The sequence below is a fragment of the Magnolia sinica genome, chromosome 3 (genome assembly GCF_029962835.1).
Source record: "Magnolia sinica isolate HGM2019 chromosome 3, MsV1, whole genome shotgun sequence".
Lineage (NCBI taxonomy): Eukaryota > Viridiplantae > Streptophyta > Magnoliopsida > Magnoliales > Magnoliaceae > Magnolia > Magnolia sinica.
This window is the reverse complement of record NC_080575.1, coordinates 411261-434701: the sequence shown is the minus strand read 5'-3', so window position 1 is coordinate 434701 and position 23441 is coordinate 411261. Positions and strand designations below refer to the sequence as shown.

The 23441-nt window shown below is 40.2% G+C and overlaps 1 protein-coding gene across 3 annotated transcripts; it reads right to left on the bottom strand.

The window, feature by feature from the left end:
* Window positions 1-156: 156 nt before the first annotated feature.
* Window positions 157-17518, bottom strand: LOC131239181 (uncharacterized). 3 transcript variants are annotated; one of them, XR_009168081.1, is made up of 4 exons: window positions 17083-17518; window positions 6667-6873; window positions 4686-5002; window positions 157-532 (listed from the first exon to the last, which is right to left on the bottom strand). XR_009168081.1 is itself a non-coding variant. In XM_058236746.1 (4 exons), exons 1-3 carry the CDS (start codon window positions 17482-17484, stop codon window positions 4859-4861), a joined length of 753 nt encoding a protein of 250 aa, XP_058092729.1. In that variant the 5' UTR covers window positions 17485-17518; the 3' UTR covers window positions 157-532. The 3 variants fall into 3 exon arrangements, 2 of the variants coding, with proteins under 2 accessions (XP_058092729.1, XP_058092730.1); XM_058236746.1 differs by having other exon boundaries at window positions 4859-5002; XM_058236747.1 differs by lacking the exon at window positions 157-532 and adding an exon at window positions 16582-16688 and having other exon boundaries at window positions 4597-5002; window positions 17083-17222.
* Window positions 17519-23441: the final 5923 nt, after the last annotated feature.

Below are 23441 nucleotides of genomic sequence, written 5' to 3'. Positions count from 1 at the left end.
TGTGATTTGAGCAATAATATGATAAACTTTTATGGTTTTGTGTTTCTTTTTATTTAATTTAATTTAATTTAATTAATTTATTTTTGGTCAATCAGCTCCCACAAGCAGCTATAGTTTAATAATGTGACTAACATGTAATTAAAAAACACAACAAGAAGAATTTAAAGATCCTTAAAACCTATTAAGGTAAGATGCAAAACAGCAAAAGGCCAAAGCCCGGTCTAGGAAGTCTGCAAAAGTAGTCCTTGAGGACTACCATCCACATTGACTGTTTAAATATATGGCCCCTGGATCCACCATTTCACAATGTTGGGGGTCCTAGCAAAGGATGCATCAATTCTTGCACAAGTACAATTTGCAATGACTGCTGAACTTTTCCCCTATATCATATAAGGAGAGAAATGATGATACAATCACGTTCATATACACAAGCTCCAATATTCCCTCACTTCATCCAACCAAACTAAAGACCAGCCATGCTTTATGGGCCAGAATGTTGGCCAATCAAGGAACATGCTCATAGGATGTGCAGCTGAAAAGACAAGGAAGGACATAATTAGAAATGAATGCATTCAAGGGAAATCAGGGCCAGTGCCAATTGGTAATAAGATGAGGGAAAATAGACTTGGATGGTTTGGCCATGTGCAACAGAGACCAAGAACCGCACCAGTTCGAAGTGGGTTTAAGTAGAAGGCTCTAAAAGAGTAAGGGGAAGGCCCAAAGGGACATTTTGGAGGTTGGACGAAAAGATCTGATGACCTGGTTTATATGAGGATATTATAACCGTTGATAGTGTGGAATGGTGGAACAAGATTCATTTAGCTAACCCATTTGGTTGGGATTAGGCTTTGATGATGATGATTGCTGGCTGTTTCCCCAAAATGATATAACAAGATAAGTGACGATACAACCATTTTTTCTAATGGTAATGATACAATCATTTCAGATACAGGAGCTCCAGTATTCCCTCCCTTCATCCCTGTGCTGGGGATTTGGCTAATGATTTGGGAGTTGAACCAGATTGACTAAATTGTTGCTTCTCACAGCCAACAAGCTTGACTTAATTGTTGCTTCTCACACATTTAAGGTCCGGAGCCTGCAATGGGAAACAAGCTCTCTAAGAATGATGAGCTGATGACAAGTTTTGCATGCCAAAAGTTAGAGAGCCAAATAAGGTGCAAACAGGATCCTTCCCAATATCTTCTTACGGTCACTTTACAAGGAAATTAAAAACAAAACCCCCACAACAGTGGCACACATGAGTTTGTGAAAGTAAAGTACCTGGAAACAGTGGTGCACATGAAATTAAAGCAAAATGTTGCAGAGGTGCTTTGGAGGAAAAACACTGGCACACATGGAGCTCATGAGAGTGGAACCAAAAAGCAGTGGGCTACGGAGGGAAGCAGGATCCAATTCAAAAGGGGAGGACAAAATGAGATGCAGCAAAGAAATTATCACCCCGCTCAGGAAAAAAAACACTGGGGACGCGTTCCATATCGCAGTAGGAGATCTTTCTGTATATCCTTTTCACACAGATATCACCTAAACCACCATTACGAAGTATTTCTCAAAACAATTTGTGCACATGTAGAGGCAGCTTCTGCTCCCTAACCTCTCTGTTCCCTTAATGGAAAAGCTTTTCCTCTCTGTAACTATTAAGGAGATGTTTGGATGGGCGCCAAATTCATAAATTTGACAAATTTTTAATTGCCAAATTCATGAATTACATAATTAATATGTTTAGTTAGCTTTACTGATAAATTAAGTAATTGTTCAATTAGCTAAAAGTGGCATATATCATGGACTTGACAATTAAACTTAAAAGCTAAAATCTCCCAATTTACGAAGTGGGGGACCCAAGGTCTTTCTAGCGTTAAGCTCGAGAAGGTTCCCTACACTCCACAAAACATCCACTTTTGTGACCTTTGGTGTGATGAAAATGATCTTCCAATCAAATTGATATTTGGGAGGGATGACCAATCAAAGGCAGACCTCACATTACGAAAGGTCCAAATCAATGACCCTTCATAGTATAATTAATATAGACCATCAAGTTTATGAGTCACTGCTCATATGGTTAGCAGCATCTGATCAAAGAAATTTTTTTAGAGTGAATGGCAGTCCATTATTGATAACAATCAAACCTTTTCTGAATCATCTTTTTTCCTTGATGTTGATTGGTGGTTTGGATCACACAATCAAAGTTATTTTTTTTCAGAGGGACAGATAATGAAAGGTGGGCACCACATAGAGTGTCTAGATCACAGATAGGATATTTTCTAGTAATAAAGAATATGGACCATACCCTTAATGTGTGTGAGTGTGTGGACTGTCAATTTCCTATCAATTGATTGAATGGTGAAAATCATTATATCAATGCTTTTCACTATATCAATGCAGATCTTCGTGAGGATGGGAATCAAATGTGAGCGGTGAGCCCAATGTCATGCATGGTCCAAATCAACAACTAGACCTCCCTATTATAATGAATATGAACCATTGATCAAATGGTTGGGATCATTTGATCAAAGTGATTTTTAAGAGGGATGAGCAATCAAATGTTGGCCCAACATGATGGATGCCCTAGATCAATTACCATAACTTCTCTATTAAGATCGATATGGTCGCTCCCATTTTCCTAGTCATTGGCCAAATGGTTAGAACAATTCCATCAAAGTGGCTTTTAAGAGGGATTAGCAATCAAGGGTCCCACATGAATGGTCCAGATCATGTATAAGAGGGATGGGTAATCCAAACGTGGGCCCACATTCCGGATAGAAGTCAAATGTTTCTTTACGATAAATATGGACCACACAGTTCTAGCCATTAATTTATTGTTAGGATCATCCAATAAAAGTGATTTTATTTTATTTATTTATTTTTTTGGGGGGTGGGGGGCAATGAAAGGTGGGTCCACTTGATGGATGGTCCAAACTATAGTTGCACAAAGTGTGAAGCCAAGTGGCACCAGATCCCGACATAAGAGTTGGGAAGCATCTGTTTCCGAATGTCTCAAGTACAAATAGGTGGGAAGATGGAGCTGGAGTGCATGTTTGAAGGGCGAATTGAAGCAGGAGCAGAACCCAGTTAGAAGGTTTGTGATGCAGGACAATTAACCACTTGCTCCAAAAGCTTGAACTGAAAAATCGAACTGATAGAGCATGGCGAATTGATCCCTTTTATCTCATAGCCCAGGCCCCAAATCCATGGGTTAGGTCCTCGGCCGAAACCTCCTCGTGGGCTCCAAATTCATGGGCTCCGCCTCACACGACCCCAAATCCATGGGTTGTGCAGGCCACCCACCTTGAGTGTGCTCCTACATCCACAGGCCACCTGATCGAGCCCGGTGTGAAAATGCCCCCGCATTAATCACCCCCGATGAGGAGTGTCGAACATGAGACCTCCCGCTCTGATACCAATTTGATGCAGGACAGTTAACCATTTGCTCTAAAAGCTCAAACTGAAAAATCGAACTGATAGAGAATGGCGAATTAATCCCTTTATCTCATAGCCCAGGCCCCAAATCCATGGGTTGCCACAAATCCAAGGGTTAGGTCCTCGGCTAAATCCTCCTCGTGGGCTCCATGGGTTTCGCCCCCTTGTGAGCACCAAATCCGTGGCCTCCGCCTCACACGAGTCACCCGCCTCACACGGGCCCCAAATCCATGGGTTATGAGGGCCACCCACCCCGAGTGTGCCCCTACATCCATATGCCACCCCACTCAAGCCCGGTGTGAAAATGCCTCGGCATTAGTTTGTGCAACTAAAGTCCAAATGTCTGATAGAAACTCTTTGAATATATTGTATATGGACCATCCCAAGTTACTTGGATCGTGCACGTAGTATGGGAACGAGCATGCAGTATCACGACTTTCCCGAATGCATGGTATATTAGGGGGGGACCAAGTTTGTCACTCCAACACATACTATATACACAACATAGTTACATATAAAAACTAATATTTTGACATTGCAATTTAATTATGAAGAGGGATGATTATTATTATTATTGTACATCAACATGGTATTATGTGCCTACCATTGCATAAATCAAATAATATATATCTACATTCTCAATATAAATATTATGACTTAATCAATGGTAGGAGTAGAGAATCACAACTCTGGTGCAGGAAAAAAAAAAAGAAAAAAAAGTGATGCAGATCACAAAAATGACGATAATCAGAATCGTGTGATTTACAGTGGAAAACTTGAGGGGGTTGACAATCTAGATAAGATTGGACAGTCCATTTCCTATCCATTGATGGATGGTTAGGATCATATTATTAGAGTGGTTTTCCAGAGGGGTGAGCCACATCATGGGTGGACCATTTCCAATACAATCAATATGGACTTCATTTTTATAGCCATTGATAGTTGGTTAGGATCATCCAATCAAAGTAAGGAATGGGCAGTCAAAGGTGGTCCTCACATGATGATGGTCCAAATCAATGATCGTACCCTCTTCCTCCCTCCGCGTGCGTGCGTGCATGTGTTACATCCATTATTCAACTTTTCTATAATATAATTTATATCTTTTGGATCGTCCAATCTCTAGAGATTTTTAAGGAATCTAGAAATTAATGTAAACCTCACTTCCAAAATAAAATTTTGATTAGGCTACCAAACTAAAATTTGGAGAATTTCACAAAGAAAACCATAAAATAAAACTTGCTATATTTTACCAGCTCAAATGTATTGGTTGCAAGAGACCCTTTTTGTTTCTATTTTTGGGTAAGCAGCAACTTTTGAGGAGACAATAGGACCACCAGCAAATCTTTCCAATCTGATGGCCTTGCCATCCGTAGCAATTACAAATATCACTAAGCTGGCTAAAGCGACAAAAGATGCAGCTTACTCAGGATATATTTGCATTCTTCAAAGACCTACACACTACCACGCCAGCTGACGTCCGCATAGGATGCCCTCCAAGGACAGCAACACAAGAATCAGTAGTCTTGAGATGAGGCTGTATAGATTCCCAGATCTTTTTCTTTTGAACCTGTCGTGTTCATTGTAATAAGCATAGACAGAAAGAAACAGGGTGAATGGATGTCCAGGACAAAGGGTTCAACAAAAGACTAAAAAAGATGTCCCTGACATGTTCGTCTAGTGTAACCGCATGTAGATGAAACAAAAATGACCTTAGTGTGTTTCCCATTAAAAGAAAAAAGAAAAAAAGGCCCTTAGCATGTTTACCACAGATGATCAAATTCGTGAATGCTTTCTCACGTCTCCCGCAACAATATTAGGCAGCTGGCTTCCATTTTTAGGTGCAAACAGGGATCCTTCTTCTTATCTTGGGTTACCGTTGTGTATTGCAACATGGCTAAGCATCTTTGGGACAAAGTCATTGAGAGAATAGAGAGAAAATTAGCTAGGTGGAAGCATCGGTATCTTTCATTGGGGGGCCATCTAACTCTTATCAAATCGGCCTTCACCAATATGTTGATTTATTTCATGTCTCTATTTAAGTGTCCTAAGCCAGTTTTAGATAGGCTAGAGAAATTAAGGAGGGATTTCTTTTGGAAAGGGACTGGGGATTCTGCCAAGTTTCATTCGCTTAAATGGGACGAAGTTTACAAGCCACTAGCTGAGAAAGGGGCTGGTTTGAAGCCACATTCATTGTCCTAAGCCAGTTATCTCACCCTTGCTTCAAGACAAAGACTCGCCCCATCCCTTTGGTTGTTTCTTTACACGCTCGCTTCCACCCCACCCCCCCCCCCGGTGGGGGATAACAGCTTTCGCCTGGCTTGTAGGAAGGAAAAGAGTTCTAACTATACACAGCCTTCAAAGGAGGTCTCCCATCCTCCCGAACATATGTTTCGTGTGCATAAGGGATGCAGAATCTATCGATCATCTTTTCATTCATTGCCCCTTCGCACGCCAAGTTTGGGAGCACTTCTTCCGCATTTTTCATATCTCATGGATGATGCCGAAGTCAATTGATTAGCTCTTGTGGGCTTGGCATGGAGGAGTGGGGAAGTCCCGAAAATCCATTTGGAGACTAGTTGCGATGGGAAATTTATGGTTCATTTGAAACGCCAGTAATAGTCATTGCTTTCATAACAAGTACTGCTCTGTTGTAAAACTATTCATATGTTGTCTTGGAATGGGCTTTCTTTGTAAAATCAGCTATGCTCGCTGATCTTTCCTCCTGGTTTTCTTCTTAATTCCTGTATTTTTTCCTGCTTTCACGGTTACTCAATAAATATTTTTGTTATCTCTCAAAAAAAAAAAAAACACATTGGAAGGTAGTGCATGTGGTAGTGATGGTGGTAGTGGTGATGATGCGCACAAAACATTCTCAATGAAAACAAATAAATTCAAAATATTCAATCACAAGCAAGCATTTGATATTTCTAGAGAGAATAAACATTTACAAGAATTCCCATCAATTCATTGTAAACTTTGTTGTGCACAAACTACAAATAAGAAATGTGTTGAAACAACATATGCATGAACTGACCATAAAACATTATTATCAAAAATTTGAAATCATCTGAGAAAGAGTAGGAGAATTATCATGTTGAAGGAATTCCAAAATGTAGCTTTTAAAGGAGCTACCTGGGACAAACAAATGCAGTTTCTTTGGAAAACAAAATTTAACATATGAACTTGGAGCAATTTAATAAAGTATGGAAGATTGAAGCTTCAAGACAATACCTGATTAGGTGTAGCAGCATTTAGTTGCTTTTCCTTTTCATCTTCTGACCCAAACCAAATTCTTTCACCGGGGATTGAACCTTCAGGTGGCAAAAGAAGCTCAACATTCTCATGTGATGCATCAGAAGCAGCCATAAGCATCCCATTTGACTTGACACCACGCATGTTCCTTGGCTTAAGATTAGCAAGGACAATAACTTTCGTGTCCTGCATGTGATATCTATTCGTATCAAATAAAACTGCATGAACTGAAATTACTTAATTCTCTTCTAAATAAAAGAATGTAATAACACATGTTAACACAAACAAATATAATATATATGTTGAAAGCATTAAAGAAGGATTAACAAATAATGCATACAATTTCCTCGTGGTAACTTATGATGATTTCATATAGTATGCATTTTTCTCTACTTAGACTATGACCATAAGCTCAAGCAAACCTAGATCCCACCTCCCTCTTGGCAACCTCATTGCCTTATTAAATCCACCATGAAAAATCTCCCAACGTACCACTTAAGTACTTGTCCCTCTTCAAAATTCAAGCAGGAGTAGTAGCAAAGAGGCTTGCAAAAGAATTCAATGAGATTTCCTCTAGGAGATTGGGAGGTATACTACAATTGTCGCAATTTATTTTTATTTTACTTTTTCAGAGAACAAAAAAAGAAAAGAAAAGAAAAAAGCAGAAAAAACACAAAAGAATATAACCCAACTCTACAACTCAAAAAAATGAGAGATTGGCTGGATTATCAGGCTTTACACAGAAGCCGAACCCAAAACATTATATTCGACTTCCCTAATGACCTCCTCGTACAAAAATTTCCAATTTCGAAAGCATCACTTCATATGCTTTCCCCATATGGACCAAAGCACCACAAGAAATAGAAGATGCCCCAAAGCTTTCCCATGTTTACCCACCCCGCCTCCATGCTAAGCCCAAAATAAGTCTACAATCAAACTCGGCATAACCCATGCAGAATGAAGAGCAGAAAGGAAGGAGTCCCACACCTTTCAAACAAAACTACAATGAATGAAAAGGTGTTCAAACGATTTTGCATCATCCATGCACATCAAACAAATATTAAGGGGAATGAGGGCCCTTCTTTGCAAATTGTCTATTGTTAAAACTCTCTTTCTTCCCATGAGCTAAGAAAAACTGATGCAGAACAATTAACCACTTGCTTTAAAAGCTCGAACTAATAGAGCATGGCGAATTAATCCCTTCATCTCATATAGCCCAGGCCTCAAATCCATGGGTTACGTCCTCGGCCGAACCCTCCTCGTGAGCGCCAAATCGGCTTCCGCCTCCTCGTGGGCCCCAAATCCATGGGTTCCGCGAGTCACCCATAGTGAGTGTGCCCCTGCATCCCACAAGCCACCCCACTCGAGTCTGATGTAAAAATGTCACCGCATTAATCACCTCTAGTGAGAAGTTTCGAATATGAGAACTCCCGCTCTGATACCAATTTGATGCAGGACAATTAACCAGTTGCTCTAAAAGCTAGAACTGATAGAGCATGGTGAATTAATCCCTTTATCTCATATAGCCCAGGCCTCAAATCCATGGGTTAGGTCCTCGGCCAAACCCACCTCGCGAGCACCAAATCCATGGCTTTCGCCCTCTCGTGGGCCCCAAATCCATAGGTTCCATCTCACATGAGCCACCCACCTCACACAGGCCCCAAATTCATGGGTTCCGCGGGCCACCCACAGGGAGTGTGCCCCTGCATCCCACGGGCCACCCCACTCGAGTCTGGTGTGAAAATGCCCCCGCATTAATCACCCCCGGTGAGGAGTGTTGAACACGAGACCTCCCGCTCTGATAGCAATTTGATGCAGGACAATTAACCACTTGCTCTAAAAGCTCGAATTGATAGAGCACGGCGAATTAATCCATTTATCTCATAGCCCAGGCCCCAAATCCATAAGTTAGGTCCTCAGCCGAACCCTCCTCATGAGCCCCAAATCCATGGCTTCCGCCCCCTCGTGGGCCGCAAATCCATGGCTTCCGCCTCACACGAGCCCCAAATCCATGGGTCCCCCCCCTCAAAAAAAAAAGTGTGCCCTTGCATCCCACGGGCCACCTCACTCAAGCCTGATGTGAAAATGCCCCTGCATTAAAAGTCATCTGATGTAGGACGGTCTAAACTAAAATGCAAGTGTGAGCACAGAAATTATCCAGCGAAATAAACTAAGCAAATCAATTGAAATATTCAACATTCCACATCATAGTAAATATAATAACAAAGGAAACATGCAATATTTGCAGATCATCATCACAATCCTGCGGTACCGTATTCAATCATGCATGGATTGGATCCGGCGAGGGATGGAACCTCCCGATCTTGCATGGTTTCAATCCAACAATCAATGCAGCTTCTCTAGTCCAGGAAATCAAATGATTTCTGGAATAGGGACGACTGAAAAATCTGAGAGAGGGTTGGGATCAATTCTCAGATTTTCAGGGTCAATAGCAATCAAAGAATACTATGCATAAAAAGAGAAGAAGAATGTTGAAGGAGTAGAAATAGAATTTAGAATAAGAGAAGAGATTAGGAAAAGAGAAGAAATTACCACAGAGAGAAAGGGATAGGAGGCACCAAGCTTTCATTAAAAAAAACATTATTAGGTTTAGGGTAGAAAACTCCATATTTATAAAATTTAGATTTCACCTATGACAAAAGAAAAGGAAAGGAAAACGCACAAAACAAAGATTTCTAAAAAATAAAAAAATAAAATTCCGCGCAATAGATCAGTCTTCTAACCCATCCTACACGTGTGTCCTCCTAATGTGGGGCCTTCAATTAATCCAGGGACACGTGTAGGGTCTTCAAAATCCTCATTGGTTGCGCCACGAACCATCTTCGAGCCATAAAGATGTATTCGTCGGCCGCCTTCGTCTTTTATAAACTTTGAGTCATCACCATCACTCTAGGAGGAGCATCGTATGACCAAAAGAGATGCAAGAGATGAAGATTGTGGGTCTCCCCGTTAATTAACTTATAAAAGGAGCGAACGGAGAAGAGGCCCGAACTATGAACTTTCCAAACCATTACATCTTTTTCTTGAATCGAAGGGGCAACATTCTTCAATCTGACCAATAAATCCACAAAATCAAAGAACTCATTGGACATATCCCTATGACAAGGAGCGATGATGAGAAGGAATGATCATTCATTTTGCAAGCAATTCCTAAATTTGGAAATAAATCTAGAGGGGGCCAATCGTTGACAAAAGGTGTTAAATTCAAAGTAGGTGGCAGTAAAAGAATTTGTTTTGGAAGGGTATATGGCTTAAGAGACCACACTTGCTTTTAGACTTCCAAGGTAGTATTCTCTCACCCGGGCGAATTCTCTTGTTAAGGAATATGTTATTAGATTGTGGATGGAAAAATTGTTTGGTCATTCCAATTCGACACAATATGTGGGACTATAAAATTGTGATGGTGGTGGATCTCCTTCATCTTCTTAGGAGATAGCCCTTCCTATATCCCACCTTCGACCATGAGTGATGAGGATTTACGCGCGTCATCCATTCGAGTGTATGCAAGGAAGAGGAGAGCATTGGTATCTATATGGCTAGACAACCCATACACGTGACCCACTTGGCCCGGATCATCATGAGCTACATTCCAAGGAGTATTGGGCCGTTGATCTTCATCGTTATATCATTTCGACCACTAGATCGCGATCGAGGACCATTATCACCATCGAATCGAGATCGCGGCCACCCATGGGGCCCGATGGGCGGCATATAGGCCATTTGATGGCATAGATTTGTTTTAGGGTTTATTTGTTAGTTTATTTTACATTTTTGGACTTTTATGAGCTCTATGTTACATTTTATTTAGTTTTAGGGATAATTTGGTAAATTGATAATAAAGGCATTATTGTAATTTTTACCACCCAAGTTCTTTCTCTCTTCATGTGATTTGAAGATTGCTTCCAAGTGATTTGGATTTAGGTTTGGTGTGATGCCATTCCTCTTCAACGGAGGTGCGAGGCTTTCTTTTTTCTTCCATTTTCTCTCTTTGCTTTGTTCAAAGAGGCATTTTATGCAAACTTTCATCTTTTTCCTTTTTGCTTTTAATCTATACATATGCAAATCCCTTCCTTCTTTCTTGCTTACTTCACCCACATTAACCCAACCAAACCCATACCTGTGAAATCATCAAACCCTAGCCAAAACCGTCCACACATGTGACCGTATGACCACACATGTGAGTCATCATAGTTGGTCGTACGGCCAGCCCTACACTCTTCCTTATTTCCCCATCAAAACCCCCTTGAATCCCTAACACTAACCCCAACCTAAACCCTAGATCCCTAAATTCCCAAATTTCCCAAATCCTCTAAACCCTAGGTTCCTAATTACCGTAATTGACCTGAAATTTCCAAACACCTAACCCTCCAATTCTACAATTCCCATCACTTAGGACTTGAAAACCGAAATCCTTTAACCAATCAAGCAACCTAAGCTGTAATTTCACCTTTCCCCGAAATCCCATGAACCCTAGATTAGCCTAAACCCTAATTAAGCAAACCCTAATTAGTATTAGCTTCCCCTTTTGATTTAAATTAGTTCCTATGCTAATTGGATGTTTCTACATCCATAAGATCCTATCAATTAGTGTTTTAATGGTCATGCAATGTGTACTTATTACATATGTGCCTTGAAATTCTCATGGTCTAATGCATGAGTATTGATATGTATGATGATTTAGCGTAGTTTGTAAATTTTAATTATTTAGATTAAGCTGCTGATTGATCTCACTTGTTTATTTATCCACATGCATGTGTCTTGCATCAATGAGTCCCTTCACTTATGGGGCAACTAATTCCTCCATATTTAAAATACCCATAAACTCCATTCCAAATTTGACGGGTCTATTTGGTTTTCCAATTACAACAGTAATTGGCTAGAAATGAGTAATGATTACTAACCCTTGTAATTGAGTGGTGACATCACTTACATTTTATTGCAATGATCACATTATACCTAGGGGTGTACATCGAGTCGAGCCGAGTCGAACCGCATCGAGCTAGCCTCAGCTCGACTCGGCTCGGCCACTAGCTGACCCCAGCTTGAACTCGGCTCGGCTCGGTTCTCGAGCCTGACTGGTCAGCTCAGCTCTGTTTGGTCAGCAGCTCGGGCTAGTTCGAGCTGAGTTCGCCTGTGCAACATTTTCTCAAACACATGGACCGCACCTTCAAAATCTCACTGTATGTAAAACAGCAATAGTAGTTTTACAGGTATTTTATCAAACACCTTCTAAGCAACATAAAAATCAAGAAAAAAAGGGTATTTGTTTCATATACATACCTTCCTTGGCACCAGCCACACTTCGTTGAGTCATTTCATCAAACGCTTGGTGAGCAACATCAATATCTAAGTAACCGAGTCACCGAACTGGTTTGATCCGAGTTCGATTCGAGTTGGGTTCGATTCGAGTCGAGTCGAGCTGAGGCCAGCTTGAACTCGGCTCGACCTCATTTTCGAGCTCAAAAAATCAGCTTAACTCGGCTCGAACTCAGCTTCGAACCAAGTCGAATCGAGCTTTTTCAAGTCGAGTCGAGCGAGCTAATAGAGCTAGCTTGATTCATGTACACCCCTAATTATACCATTGTTTGCTTTACAAGGGAATTACCATTAAAATGGGCCTTTTGGTATGTAAAAATGTAATGATTACAATTTCCTTTTACCTCTTTACTTCACATTTGTATTTAACTCTCATTTTTTGTGCAATAATTCTCTCTTAACCAAACACACTGAAAAGTAAATTATGGCTCGTTTACTTTAAATTACACCAGAAATTAGAAAAACAAACACACCATAAGTGAGGGACTTCGAATAAATTACCATATTCTCATGAGATTCAATGCCTAGGAGCTATGATAATATGGAAGCTTTTCGCTCTTCGATCTTGTAAAGAACTTTTGTACACCATTCCCCAAACCTTATTTTGATGAGTTTCAATGTTTTCATGAACTAAATCCAACCCACAATTCTTAGAAATTTGGTTCTTTTCTTTTCCTTTTTTTTTTTTGAAGATTAACATCAATTTATGAAGATTAACATCAATTTATTTTAAAAAAAATAACCGCTAAAGGCAAGAAAGAGAACAGGAAAGGCCTGCTACAACCAAAAAAGAGAAATAAAATACTAGGATCAGAGATCCAGAGATAGAAACAACCCAAGAGAAAAAAGAGGACGAATTCTAGAAGCAATGATTATTGCTTATTCCAAATGGCCCAAAGGGTTGCCAGAATAACCAAACACTGACTAACTCTGAGATCCTTCCCAACCAAGGTGTTCAGTAACAGTAACAATGGCCATAACGGGCACCATCGTTACCTTTACGATATGGGGCATAACGGCTGTTACAGCCCCATAACGGCCGTTACGGTCTTTTTTTTTTTTAATTGAAAAAAATCTCGAAAAACCTGTATCTGCCCCATAATGTTGATTAAAAAGTATGAAAAACATGTATTTGCCCCATAATAGACCATTATGGGGCTGTTATGACCTTTATAGGGGACGTAACGTGCCGTTAATGGCAATTATTGGTCATTTTTTTTCATAATGGCCGTTACGACCCCGTAACGCGCAACGGTTGCCACCGTTACCTTTACGTAACGGCCTTTACAGCCCCATAACAGCCTTTACGGCACACCATGTAATCCCAACACATCCCCCATGCTAGGCAAAAAGGAGATCCTCAACAGAATAAGGCATAAACCCAAAAGGTGTAGTGAAGGACCAGGTGAAATTTGGCTTTTCCTACCAAATATCCCCAAATAAAAAAATGGTGAAGGACCGGGTGAAATTCCTGATGTTTCCAAAACAATCAAGTTCTCATTTGGTATCGGTTTTGGTCAATTGGATTTGTTGGCACTGCCAAACTGATTTCCAAAGAGACATAAACTGGAAGGTAGTCCAACTTTCTCTTAACTAGCGGCTAGCCTTTAGAGATTATTCTTCGACATCAAAATACCTCCTTGTGAAGGCACAAATACAATCAAGTTGCTTTGAGTAATGAACTCTAGAAAGCTTATCATGCTTGTCTTTATACTACTTCTACCCAACTTCTTGAGAGAGAACCTTATCATGTTGAAATCAACCTGAAGAATACGTGGTATATTACATAAAGGAATTGAATTGAGTTCAACTTGGAAGTCTTCCCTTCTACCATCCTTTGTGAGAGCATGGATTCAAGATGACCAACTAGAAATTGTCACAATTTAAGATAGCTTTATTAGTAGCAACACAAATTAATTGGGTTAGAATCATAAACTTTAGCACTTCATGACTCCAATAATTATACATCTGCCTAAGTTTCCCCTCAACGAAATGAAATGTAGGAAATCCCAATCAAAATCTTTTAAAAGCCAACATTCTATAGTCAAACTCTACAACGACCTTTCAAATTTTTATTCTTGAAATAGAAAATGTCAATTCCTTACTTTCTCGTCCTAAACCCTAGAAGAAGAAAAAGTCACATAATTACAACTCCAGCTAAGTGGTGAAGAAGGAGGAGGAGAAGGCGCATAACTGCAAGCGGTGATTTATCTATTGGTATCGACACATGTATCACACCCTTGGGATATAGAAACATACCAGTATTGCATGGGAAATATCGCATGTACAACAGAATGCATTGTTGTTTTTGGGAAACAATGCAATATTGGTCGAATTTTTCAACAAAAGTTCATTATGCACTTAAAACTCAAAGATCAAAATGAACAAGTACATATAATAAGTTTCCTTTGCAAGTGATGTAATTATATCTAGAATTAGTTCATATCATTTACAAATCATAGAAGATATGTATGAAAAATATTTTACAAAAAAAAAAAGAGGCTTTCAATGTATGGTGCATTTATTTAAAAAATAATTATTATTTTTTATAATTTAAAATTTAAAATTTTATTTTTGAAATAAATAAATGAGTGTGGTTGAGGTTAACATTAGTATACACTCATAAATACTTAAATATTGTGAACAAATAACTTCTAGCCAATATAATTTTTTTTTAAAATTATTTGTTTTTCGATATTTTTATAGAGAAATTTCAATTACTTCCGTCAATCTGTAGATCAACCTATAAAGCACTCTCACATGATTTTTTCACACTCTAATTGCAAGTTAAATGGGTAAAATAGGGAAATTTTGAAATATTCTCCACATTTCCCCCAAAATTGAAAAGTGAAGGTCAAAATCTATGATTGAGCATGCAAAATGTGCAAAATTATGGATTATTGACTCCATTTCACATATCCTAAGCAACTTAAACAAGAGAAACAATTTAAATTAAATTAACAAAAACTCACAAATTGAATTCCCAGTACCATATGCTCTCTTATCACAATTTTTCCACCCAAATCCCCTTTTCTCTTCAGACAAATGAAAAGGATTGGTAGAAATCCCCTTAGGATGTAATCCCATTAAAAAATTCAGAGAAAATATATATATATATTTCGGTGATTTTCTCTTTTTTTCAGAAGGGGTTTGACGCAGAATCCATATCGTTGACTAAGTGGTGAAGAAGTGCACTTCTTCTTCTTCTTCTTCACCACTCGATTGCACTTGTAATTATGTGACTTCTTCACCTTAAGAAGCTAATTGAAATTGTACTAAGGATCCCTATCGGAGGGGGAGCATATTTCTCAGTCGGTTTCTATAATTTGATCATTTGAATTTCTTGTACATTCCACGTTCCCAAAACGGATCCTATCAAATATTTCACATTTTCGATGATCACTCAGTTGCACTGTAATTATGTGACTTCTTCTTCCTCACTACTCAGTTGCAGTTGCAATTATGTGACTTCTTCTTCTTCTTCTTCTTCACCACCATTCAGTCGCACTTGGAATTATGTTGACTACTTCTTCTCCTTCTTGACGTCACATGCAACCAAGTGGTGAAGAAGAAAAAGAAGTCACATAATTGCAAGAGTGACTAAGTGGTGAAGAAGAAGAATTAATCACATAATTGCAAGTGCAACTGAGTGGTAAAGCAGAAGTCACATACTTGCAAGAGTGACTGGGTGGTGAAGAAGAAGAAGAAGAAGTCACATAATTGCAAATATACCTTCTTGGTTATCGATTGTCCGATGTGTACCAGTAAATCCGGACTGTCCATCTAATGCATCTTACTGCATGAGCAATGAAGAAGAAGAAGTCTCATAATTGCAAGTCCAAAATTACATAATTTCAAGTGTGATTAAGTGGTGAAGAAGTCACGTAATTGTAACTGTGACTGAGATATGGACCTTAACTCACAATATTTAGCTTCTCCAGTTGATTGTCCATGAGGGCATTGTCCCCAATAACAAGCCATGAAAAGATCAATGCATAGAGTGGCAAGCGGAATATTACTCCATATTACTCTTTAAAGGGTTTTACCGATAAAATCCTATCTGGTATCTTGACCCAGATGCAACCAACTCCCCTAAGCTTGGAACCAACATGCTCAGTAGATCATTCCTAGAAATAGAAACACGGCTAGACCACAATTGACCAAGCCCTACTTGCATCTTGGTCCTTGTGCTATCTGATCCAGGGAAAAAAAAAAAAGTTCGATTAATTCCAGAGCAGAGGATTCAAAACCTTCAACTAATTCCAAAGCAGAGGATTCAAGCTCAGATCCTCCTATATGAAGGCAAGAACTGAGCAATAAGTTTAGTCTCCGTTTAGTCTCCCATTGAGGATGAAGCATAATTAAGATCATGTTGATAGTGGTTAGTGAATTTAGATCGCTGATTATTTTCACTGAGCAGTTCATCTGTTGGCCACAGGCTAGATTGTGGTGATCATGGGATGTGTTCATCTGGGAAATGCAGCCCTTCTTTTCTAAAATGATAATGCAGCCCATGATTGGAATGTGCGCAGAAAATGGATGGCGGATGAGTCCTACCGCTTGAGAAATGGTAGAAGATGAACAAAAATAATGTGGCGGGCCCTTTTGCTTTTTCCAGGAGCTATTAACTTTGATCCAGTTGTTCCCATATGAGTGCTTCAACCCTGATAGATCCCGAATCCCATCAGAAATACATTGTGTTTGTGTGGTTTATTTCTAGATAAATTGCTTTTAGAGGTTGTTTGGATGCCTGTAAATTATTTAAGTTGTAAACGATTAACAGGTGTAAATCATTTACAGTCTGTCCTGTTTAGCCTGTAAATGGAGAGCCGTTAGGTTAGGCTGTAAATGAAATCCCTAACTTTTTGTCATCCAAACACAATGTGTAAATGATGTACATGTAAATCATTTACAACTTGACCCATTTACAGGCATCCAAATGACCCGCATCCTAAGAAGATTCCAAATGACCCCTTAGGTTTTAAAGGGACGCCTCCTAAGAAGATTCCAAGGATCTCAGAACACAAGAGAGGATGATGAGTGAGTAAGAGGACGCACCTGAAGCTCCTCTAGAGGGATGAATTTGACAAGACCACTGCATATCGTCCTAGGTTCAGGTTCGCCCACATCTACCTCTTCGACATAGAGGGAATCAGCTTCTGGATGCATCCAGGCTCTTAGGATACGTCCAACTCTCATGTCCAAGGCATCAGCAGCTTCCTTTATTGGATCGGAGGAGGAGGAAGAGGGTATAGAATCGACAACGCTGGTCTCCGCAGCCTCCGAAGGTGCACAGAAACTCCTGAAGGGAAACCAGCTGCTCCCGGTTACTATTGGTGGGCATTGCTTTCTTTGTTTGAGGGGGAATGAGAAGCCTAATATCGGAAAGCGTGCGTTGAAACAACAGCTTCGGTAAGAGACGACAAGGAGTGCTCCGTTTCTCAGAACAGCGCTGCCCATCACTGTGTCTGGTGATGTATGCCGTGTAAGAGAAATCGGATAATAATCTCCTCTTATCTGTACCACTACCGTACCGTATGGATTCGGTGCACAGGGGCTATGGCACGTGCGACGCACGTGGAATGAACGGTCAGACAGAGAGATTGGGAGACTGGAGAGAATACAATAAGAGGGGGGCGGAGGGACGGCAGTCCTCTCTATTCATTACGTGTTTCACGCACCTCGTAAAACATAGGTTCTTTGGGCACCACCATTTCTAAATGTAAAATCCACTCCGTTCCATCAGCTTCTATACTCGCTCAAAAATAACCACCATTTCTAAATGTAAAATCCACTCCGTTCCATCAGCTTCTATACTCGCTCAAAAATAAGCTAGATCCAAAATTTGATTGGGCCACGCCATGTGGAACAGTGGGAATGGGATGGCGACCTTAGGATTATGTGTTGGGTCACCATGTGGTGTATCTTACCCGCTACTCATGTCTAACTCACCAGCAGACGAATAGATGATATATATATATATAGAGAGAGAGAGAGAGAGAGAGAGCCATGCTCACACACAACTAGTTGGACATTGCATTTTCGTCCAACTAGCCATGCATTTAACGAAGCCAGTCCCTCTTAATTAATGCAAGTAAATGCTTCCCGACTAATTTCATTTTGGCATGGAAAAGGGGCCACGGCTTGGGTGGACCCCATAGGTTTGTTAATGTAAAATCAACCCCAACCATCAGGTATGTCACTTCATGTTAGATTAAGGTTTCAAATTTCATACTCATCCTTAGTTCAGGTCGACCACACTATTGGAAACAGTGTACATGAAAAGGTTAACCCACTAAACTATTTCCCATGGTGTGGATCACATGAATCATATATGAATCTGATTTTTGGGACCCAAGCTTACTTTTGGTGTGACATCTAATGGATAGAATGGATTTCACAGTTTCGTCATGAAATGCCCTGTAAAAATCAAGGATGGATGTCTCCCTCCTAATTGTTCCCATTGGTGTGGCCCATATGAATCACGGGTTAACCTGATTTATTGGCTATAGGTTTATCACTGGATTACACATCTAATGGGTGGAGTGGATCTCACATACACGTCAGAGTGGGCCCATAAAAATCAGAGGTGGGAGTCCGTGTGGTTCCTTTTCCCAAGACACTACTGCTTGGCGTAATTTAATATGATAATTAATACTCAAAATGCTTGGAAGAGAAGTGGGGTTATTTTGGTAATTAATCCTGGTAATGCCAGCAGAGGAGTGATTTAAACGATATTTGGAAAAGAGTGGCCCGTTCGGGTCAGCTCACCACGGTGTTAATTTTAAATCACGGGTGGCCTTGATTTTTGTCTTATTTACCCGACATAAGATTACACATCTAATGGTTGGAGTGGATCACGCATACACATCAGGTGAGTCCCATAAATAAATAAATAAATCAAAATAGAGCGTCCGGCGAAATTCTTTTTTACAATAAAAAAGAGAAGTCCAAGTTCGTCGGGCTGGATTACCGTTTAGTGTCCAGCCGGTACGTATCATCCAACCTTTTGTGTAAATATGACATCCACTCCGTCTAATAGGTTGGCCCATCACAAGCATTACTTTTTTAAAACACCACAACAACCAAATATACAAGTCAGTAGGCCAAACACAATTTGGTTGATTTTAATGGTGGGACTTTCCATCTTAACTACTTACTATGGTATAGCCCAATCTAGTGTTGAATCTACCTTAATTGCCATGAACAAACACAAGGTGGCCCACATGATAGACGAGGTGGATCTACTCCACATGAACTCTTTCCTTCTAGGAAAGCAATGCCGCGTTACCCTTAGGAAGGTCAGGCAAACTTTATGCTAAATACTTTATGAAAATCCCGTGGTATTCCGTATTACCATATGACTTCCTGTGAATATACGAGATTTTCAAACTCTCAGCCATATCAGACACTGATTTGAAGAGTATAATCGGACCCACAAGAGGTGTGCTGTGTGGCCCAAAGGTCGCATTGAAGAGATTTCCCATGCATCATAGCCCATTTTTCCCACAAACGTCGATGTTTGTTTCAAATTTGCATTTCAGTGTATTTTTCAATATGCCCCATCCATATTTGGGCCCAACAGATGAACCGCTCAAAATCAACATACACATGACTGCGTCCAGCACAACAAATAACTTCAGCCTGTAGTTATTTGATTTGCAGGTCATTTCCTCATTGCAATTCAATTCCAAATTGCATCCAAACACAGTTTCCAACTTTTCAAGTCTCTGCTAGTAACTAGCAAATCCCTTCTCCAAAACCAAATGGAGATTGAATCATCGGGCCTACACGGTCCCACACAACAGCAAAGGTATAGCTTGCCCACACAGGATGCCCCATGGTGCCAGCGATCCAAACCATTGATCTGATGGACCTGTCTGCAGACAGCAGATGCCACAGAATATTTCTGTATTGAAGGATTCCAAGTTCGCAACACTTCAGTCGATGGACTATTTTGTTGAATGTGCAATACTGTTGCATTTCTCAGGACCTTTTCAGGTCATCCCCCATCCACATGAGGTCCATCAGATCAATTGGGATCAGAAATCGGCGAACCACACATACATAATCCTGCATTATCAGAAAACTTTAAATTTGCGGATGAGCAAGACTCTATAATTCCTACAAGCTAGCCAGCAGTCAATCACCTGCAAAGACCACTTAAGATTATGATCCGATGAAGACCACTTCTTCAGCCAATGGGGCTATAATGCTCTCAAACAGAAATGATCAGAATCAGAACTACTGATGACCACCCTTCCCATGGTTTTAAGACTCAGACGAGTTTTATGCAACTCATCTACGTCAACTCAGATTTGGCAGTAACCAATCATTTCCAATATGAGTCATTTCCACGAATTTCCCGATCAGTGGCTCATACTCAACTGCTTCAACTCGAGCATCCAAACAGGAATTCATCTTGCTAGAGTGCACCAAATCAGCAAGCTCCTGAACTTCCCTAGTTATCGATGGGACAAGCTCCGATGCTAAATCTGATAGTTCAGTCGCGGGCCCACTCAGCACATCTTCTCTAGCCACCGGAAACCTCAAGTCTGTGAATAACTGAAGTGCCTTTTCCGCAGCAGTATCTAAACTAAGTAATGCTGCTCTGCATTCCGTGATTCTTTCTGAGTAAGTTGTGTTTGTCATGTAACATCTTGCTGTCTCATTAGTCAAGTCATTTTCTTCATGATTGTCAGTGGAGCCTGAAGAGCTTCCACTTTTATCTGCACCCTACAATAGGTGTGGAATGGTAGCCGAATCTTAGTATGTATGATCAAGTTCTCAAAAATGTTAGCTGTGGGTTATGTTTAACAAGGCCTCAGCAAACTGGTATCCAGCACAAACCCAAAACGAGGAATGCTACTTGCAGCCATCAATCTCCAGGCAGCCTGCCAAAGTGGCTTGGTTGTATGAGATCCAAGCCATTCACCATGTGGCCTGCTGTTAATTAGTCCTGGATCGTAGATCGAACCATTCCATGCTTCTAAATATTGTCCAAAACCTGGTTGAGTTGTCACAATTTTGGTGGGCACGCAAAAGCGTCACTGGAGCAAAACTGACTGAAACTAAACGAGTTGAGGCAAGTCATACCAGTTTCTTTCTCCTGGCGAGTAGCACTTGGGAACCGCTATTTAAAACCATTGGCCAATTTTCTCATCAGGGAGGAAAGCATACACATGAACTAGCCTGTTTAAGCATCCAGTTATTCGCACACGCATGAGGCTCGCCTAATTGATTAAACTGGTCTGATTTTGACTAGGGCACATTAAGGGCCTGTTTGGATACCACCAAATAAGTTACTTTTTCTACTTACAACAGTAGATAAGTTACTTATTTCAGATTAGTAAGTTTGGTTTATGATTAGTTATAACTTATAAGTAACTTTTTTACTTAAAAATACATAATCACTTCAATTAATTTTTTTTAGCTTTTCTACTTTTCAGAAGTTGCTGAAGAGAGGAAGAGAGACGAAAGAGAGGAGAAGCCGATAAGTATGTTGTTTGCCAAACATACTTATCTTCTTAATAAGTAGAAATTAAGATAAGCTACTTGTGGAATAAGTAGCTTATCTTAAGCAACTTAAGATCCAAACGCACCCTAACTGAAGAGCTCCTGACGTATGGGCCAAATCTAATACGAGTATGTCATGGACGTGGATGGCAACCAGGTACGGTGACTACTGATGTGCAACTGCGAGTAGGATTCCTAACAAAGACTACTGAAACTAAAACATTTGCTGGTGGAAAAAACTTTATGCCCTCGATCATATAGTGTACGCAAGCTTGACTTATGTTACTGAAATCTTTTAGTAAATGAAAATTCTAAAAGAAATTGAAGTTTCATGTTTTAAGTGAAACAACCAAGATTCCCTTTAAATCAAGGTTTTAGAAACTAGAATGAACTGCCCAGGCCCCAAATCCATGGGTTAAGTCCTCGGCCGAACCCTCATCGTGGGCCTCAAATTCATGGGTTCCGCCTCACACAAGCCACCCGCCTCACATGGGTCCTAAATCCATGGGTTTTGCGGGCCGCCTACCATGAGTGCGCCCCTGTATCCCACAAGGGACCCCACTCGAGCCTAATGTGAAAACACCCTTGCATTAATCACCCCCATGAGGAGTCTCTAACACAAGACCTCCCGCTCTGATACCAATTTGATGCATGATAATTAACCACTTGCTCTAAAAGCTCAAACTGATAGAATATGGCGAATTAATCCCTTTATCTCATAACTCAGGCCCCAAATCCATGAGTTAAGTCCTCGGCCGAACCTTCCTCGTGGGCCCCAAATTTATGGGTTTCGTCTCACATAAGCCACCCACTTCACACGGGCCCCAAATCCATGGGTTCCGTCTCACACAAGCCACCCACTTCACACGGGCCCCAAATCCATGGGTTCCGCAGGCTGCCCACCCCAACTGTACCCCTGCATCTCACGGGCCACCTCACTCGAGCCCGGTGTGAAAATGCACCCGCATTAGTTACACTAGGACTTGAACAAAGACCCAGTGAAGGTTCTAATCATAGCCAACTCAAAATGAGTACTCGAACCAATTCCTTTAATTAGAATGCTTATATTGTAATATGATTTTTTATGTTTCTTGAGTGCTTTCAAGATTTTTGAGTCCTCAAATGGAGTTTCTGCATTAGAAAATGGGAGCAACCACATTAACCCGACTTATGCCTTGACCGTCAAGTTAACTCACAACAACTTCTAGTCAAGCAATAGTTCAACAATGGAAATTCCTCAGTGAGGTTTCTTTTATACATTGTAAATTGAATGCGCTTTGCACATGTTGGTCACCTATCATAAGGTAGAGAACCGTCTTTAGAGCTTTGGCCATGAAAACATCTCTGGGCCTTTTTTACAGAATACGTGTTCTCAACTGATATGTATATAAGATCTTCTCTAACTGAGAGTAGGTTTGTTCTTTAGCTTCATATGTGTGTGACGATATCCACCACATTTATTACAAAAAAAAAGAAGCAATTCCATCCCACTTAATACCCTAAAGGGGTATTTAGCGTATAGAATTATATGGTATTAAGTGCGATGGAATTTTATTTTTTATTTTTGCAACAAATGCACTTGTCTGTGTCACTTAATGCCATGGAAGTGAGCTATTCACTCTGGTGTTTGGATCATGTAGAATGTAAGGCTTGAATACATGTTTTGATTCATATAGTGTTTGGTTGTACATAGAAAACAACTACCAATCTCGAAATTCGTGTTAAAATTATAGTGAAAAGTAAGGTGGGGCTCACCTTGGTGTTTGTGAGTAATCCACCCCATTCATCTGTTTTGTGAGATCGTTTTAGGACATGATACGAAAAGTCAAGCAGATCCAAAACTCAAGCCGGCCATACGAGAGGAAGGAGCATGGAAATAATTTCCTACCGTTGAAACCTTC

Coding starts and splice junctions, on each gene's coding strand:
- LOC131239181 (XM_058236746.1), bottom strand. CDS start 17,484: ATGGGCAGCGCTGTTCTGAGAAACGGAGCACTCCTTGTCGTCTCTTAC. Junction 6,874..17,082: donor TCCCTCTAGAGGAGCTTCAG/GTGCGTCCTCTT, acceptor TATCACATGCAG/GACACGAAAGTTATTGTCCT. Junction 5,003..6,666: donor ATGCTGCTACACCTAATCAG/GTATTGTCTTGA, acceptor TGAACACGACAG/GTTCAAAAGAAAAAGATCTG.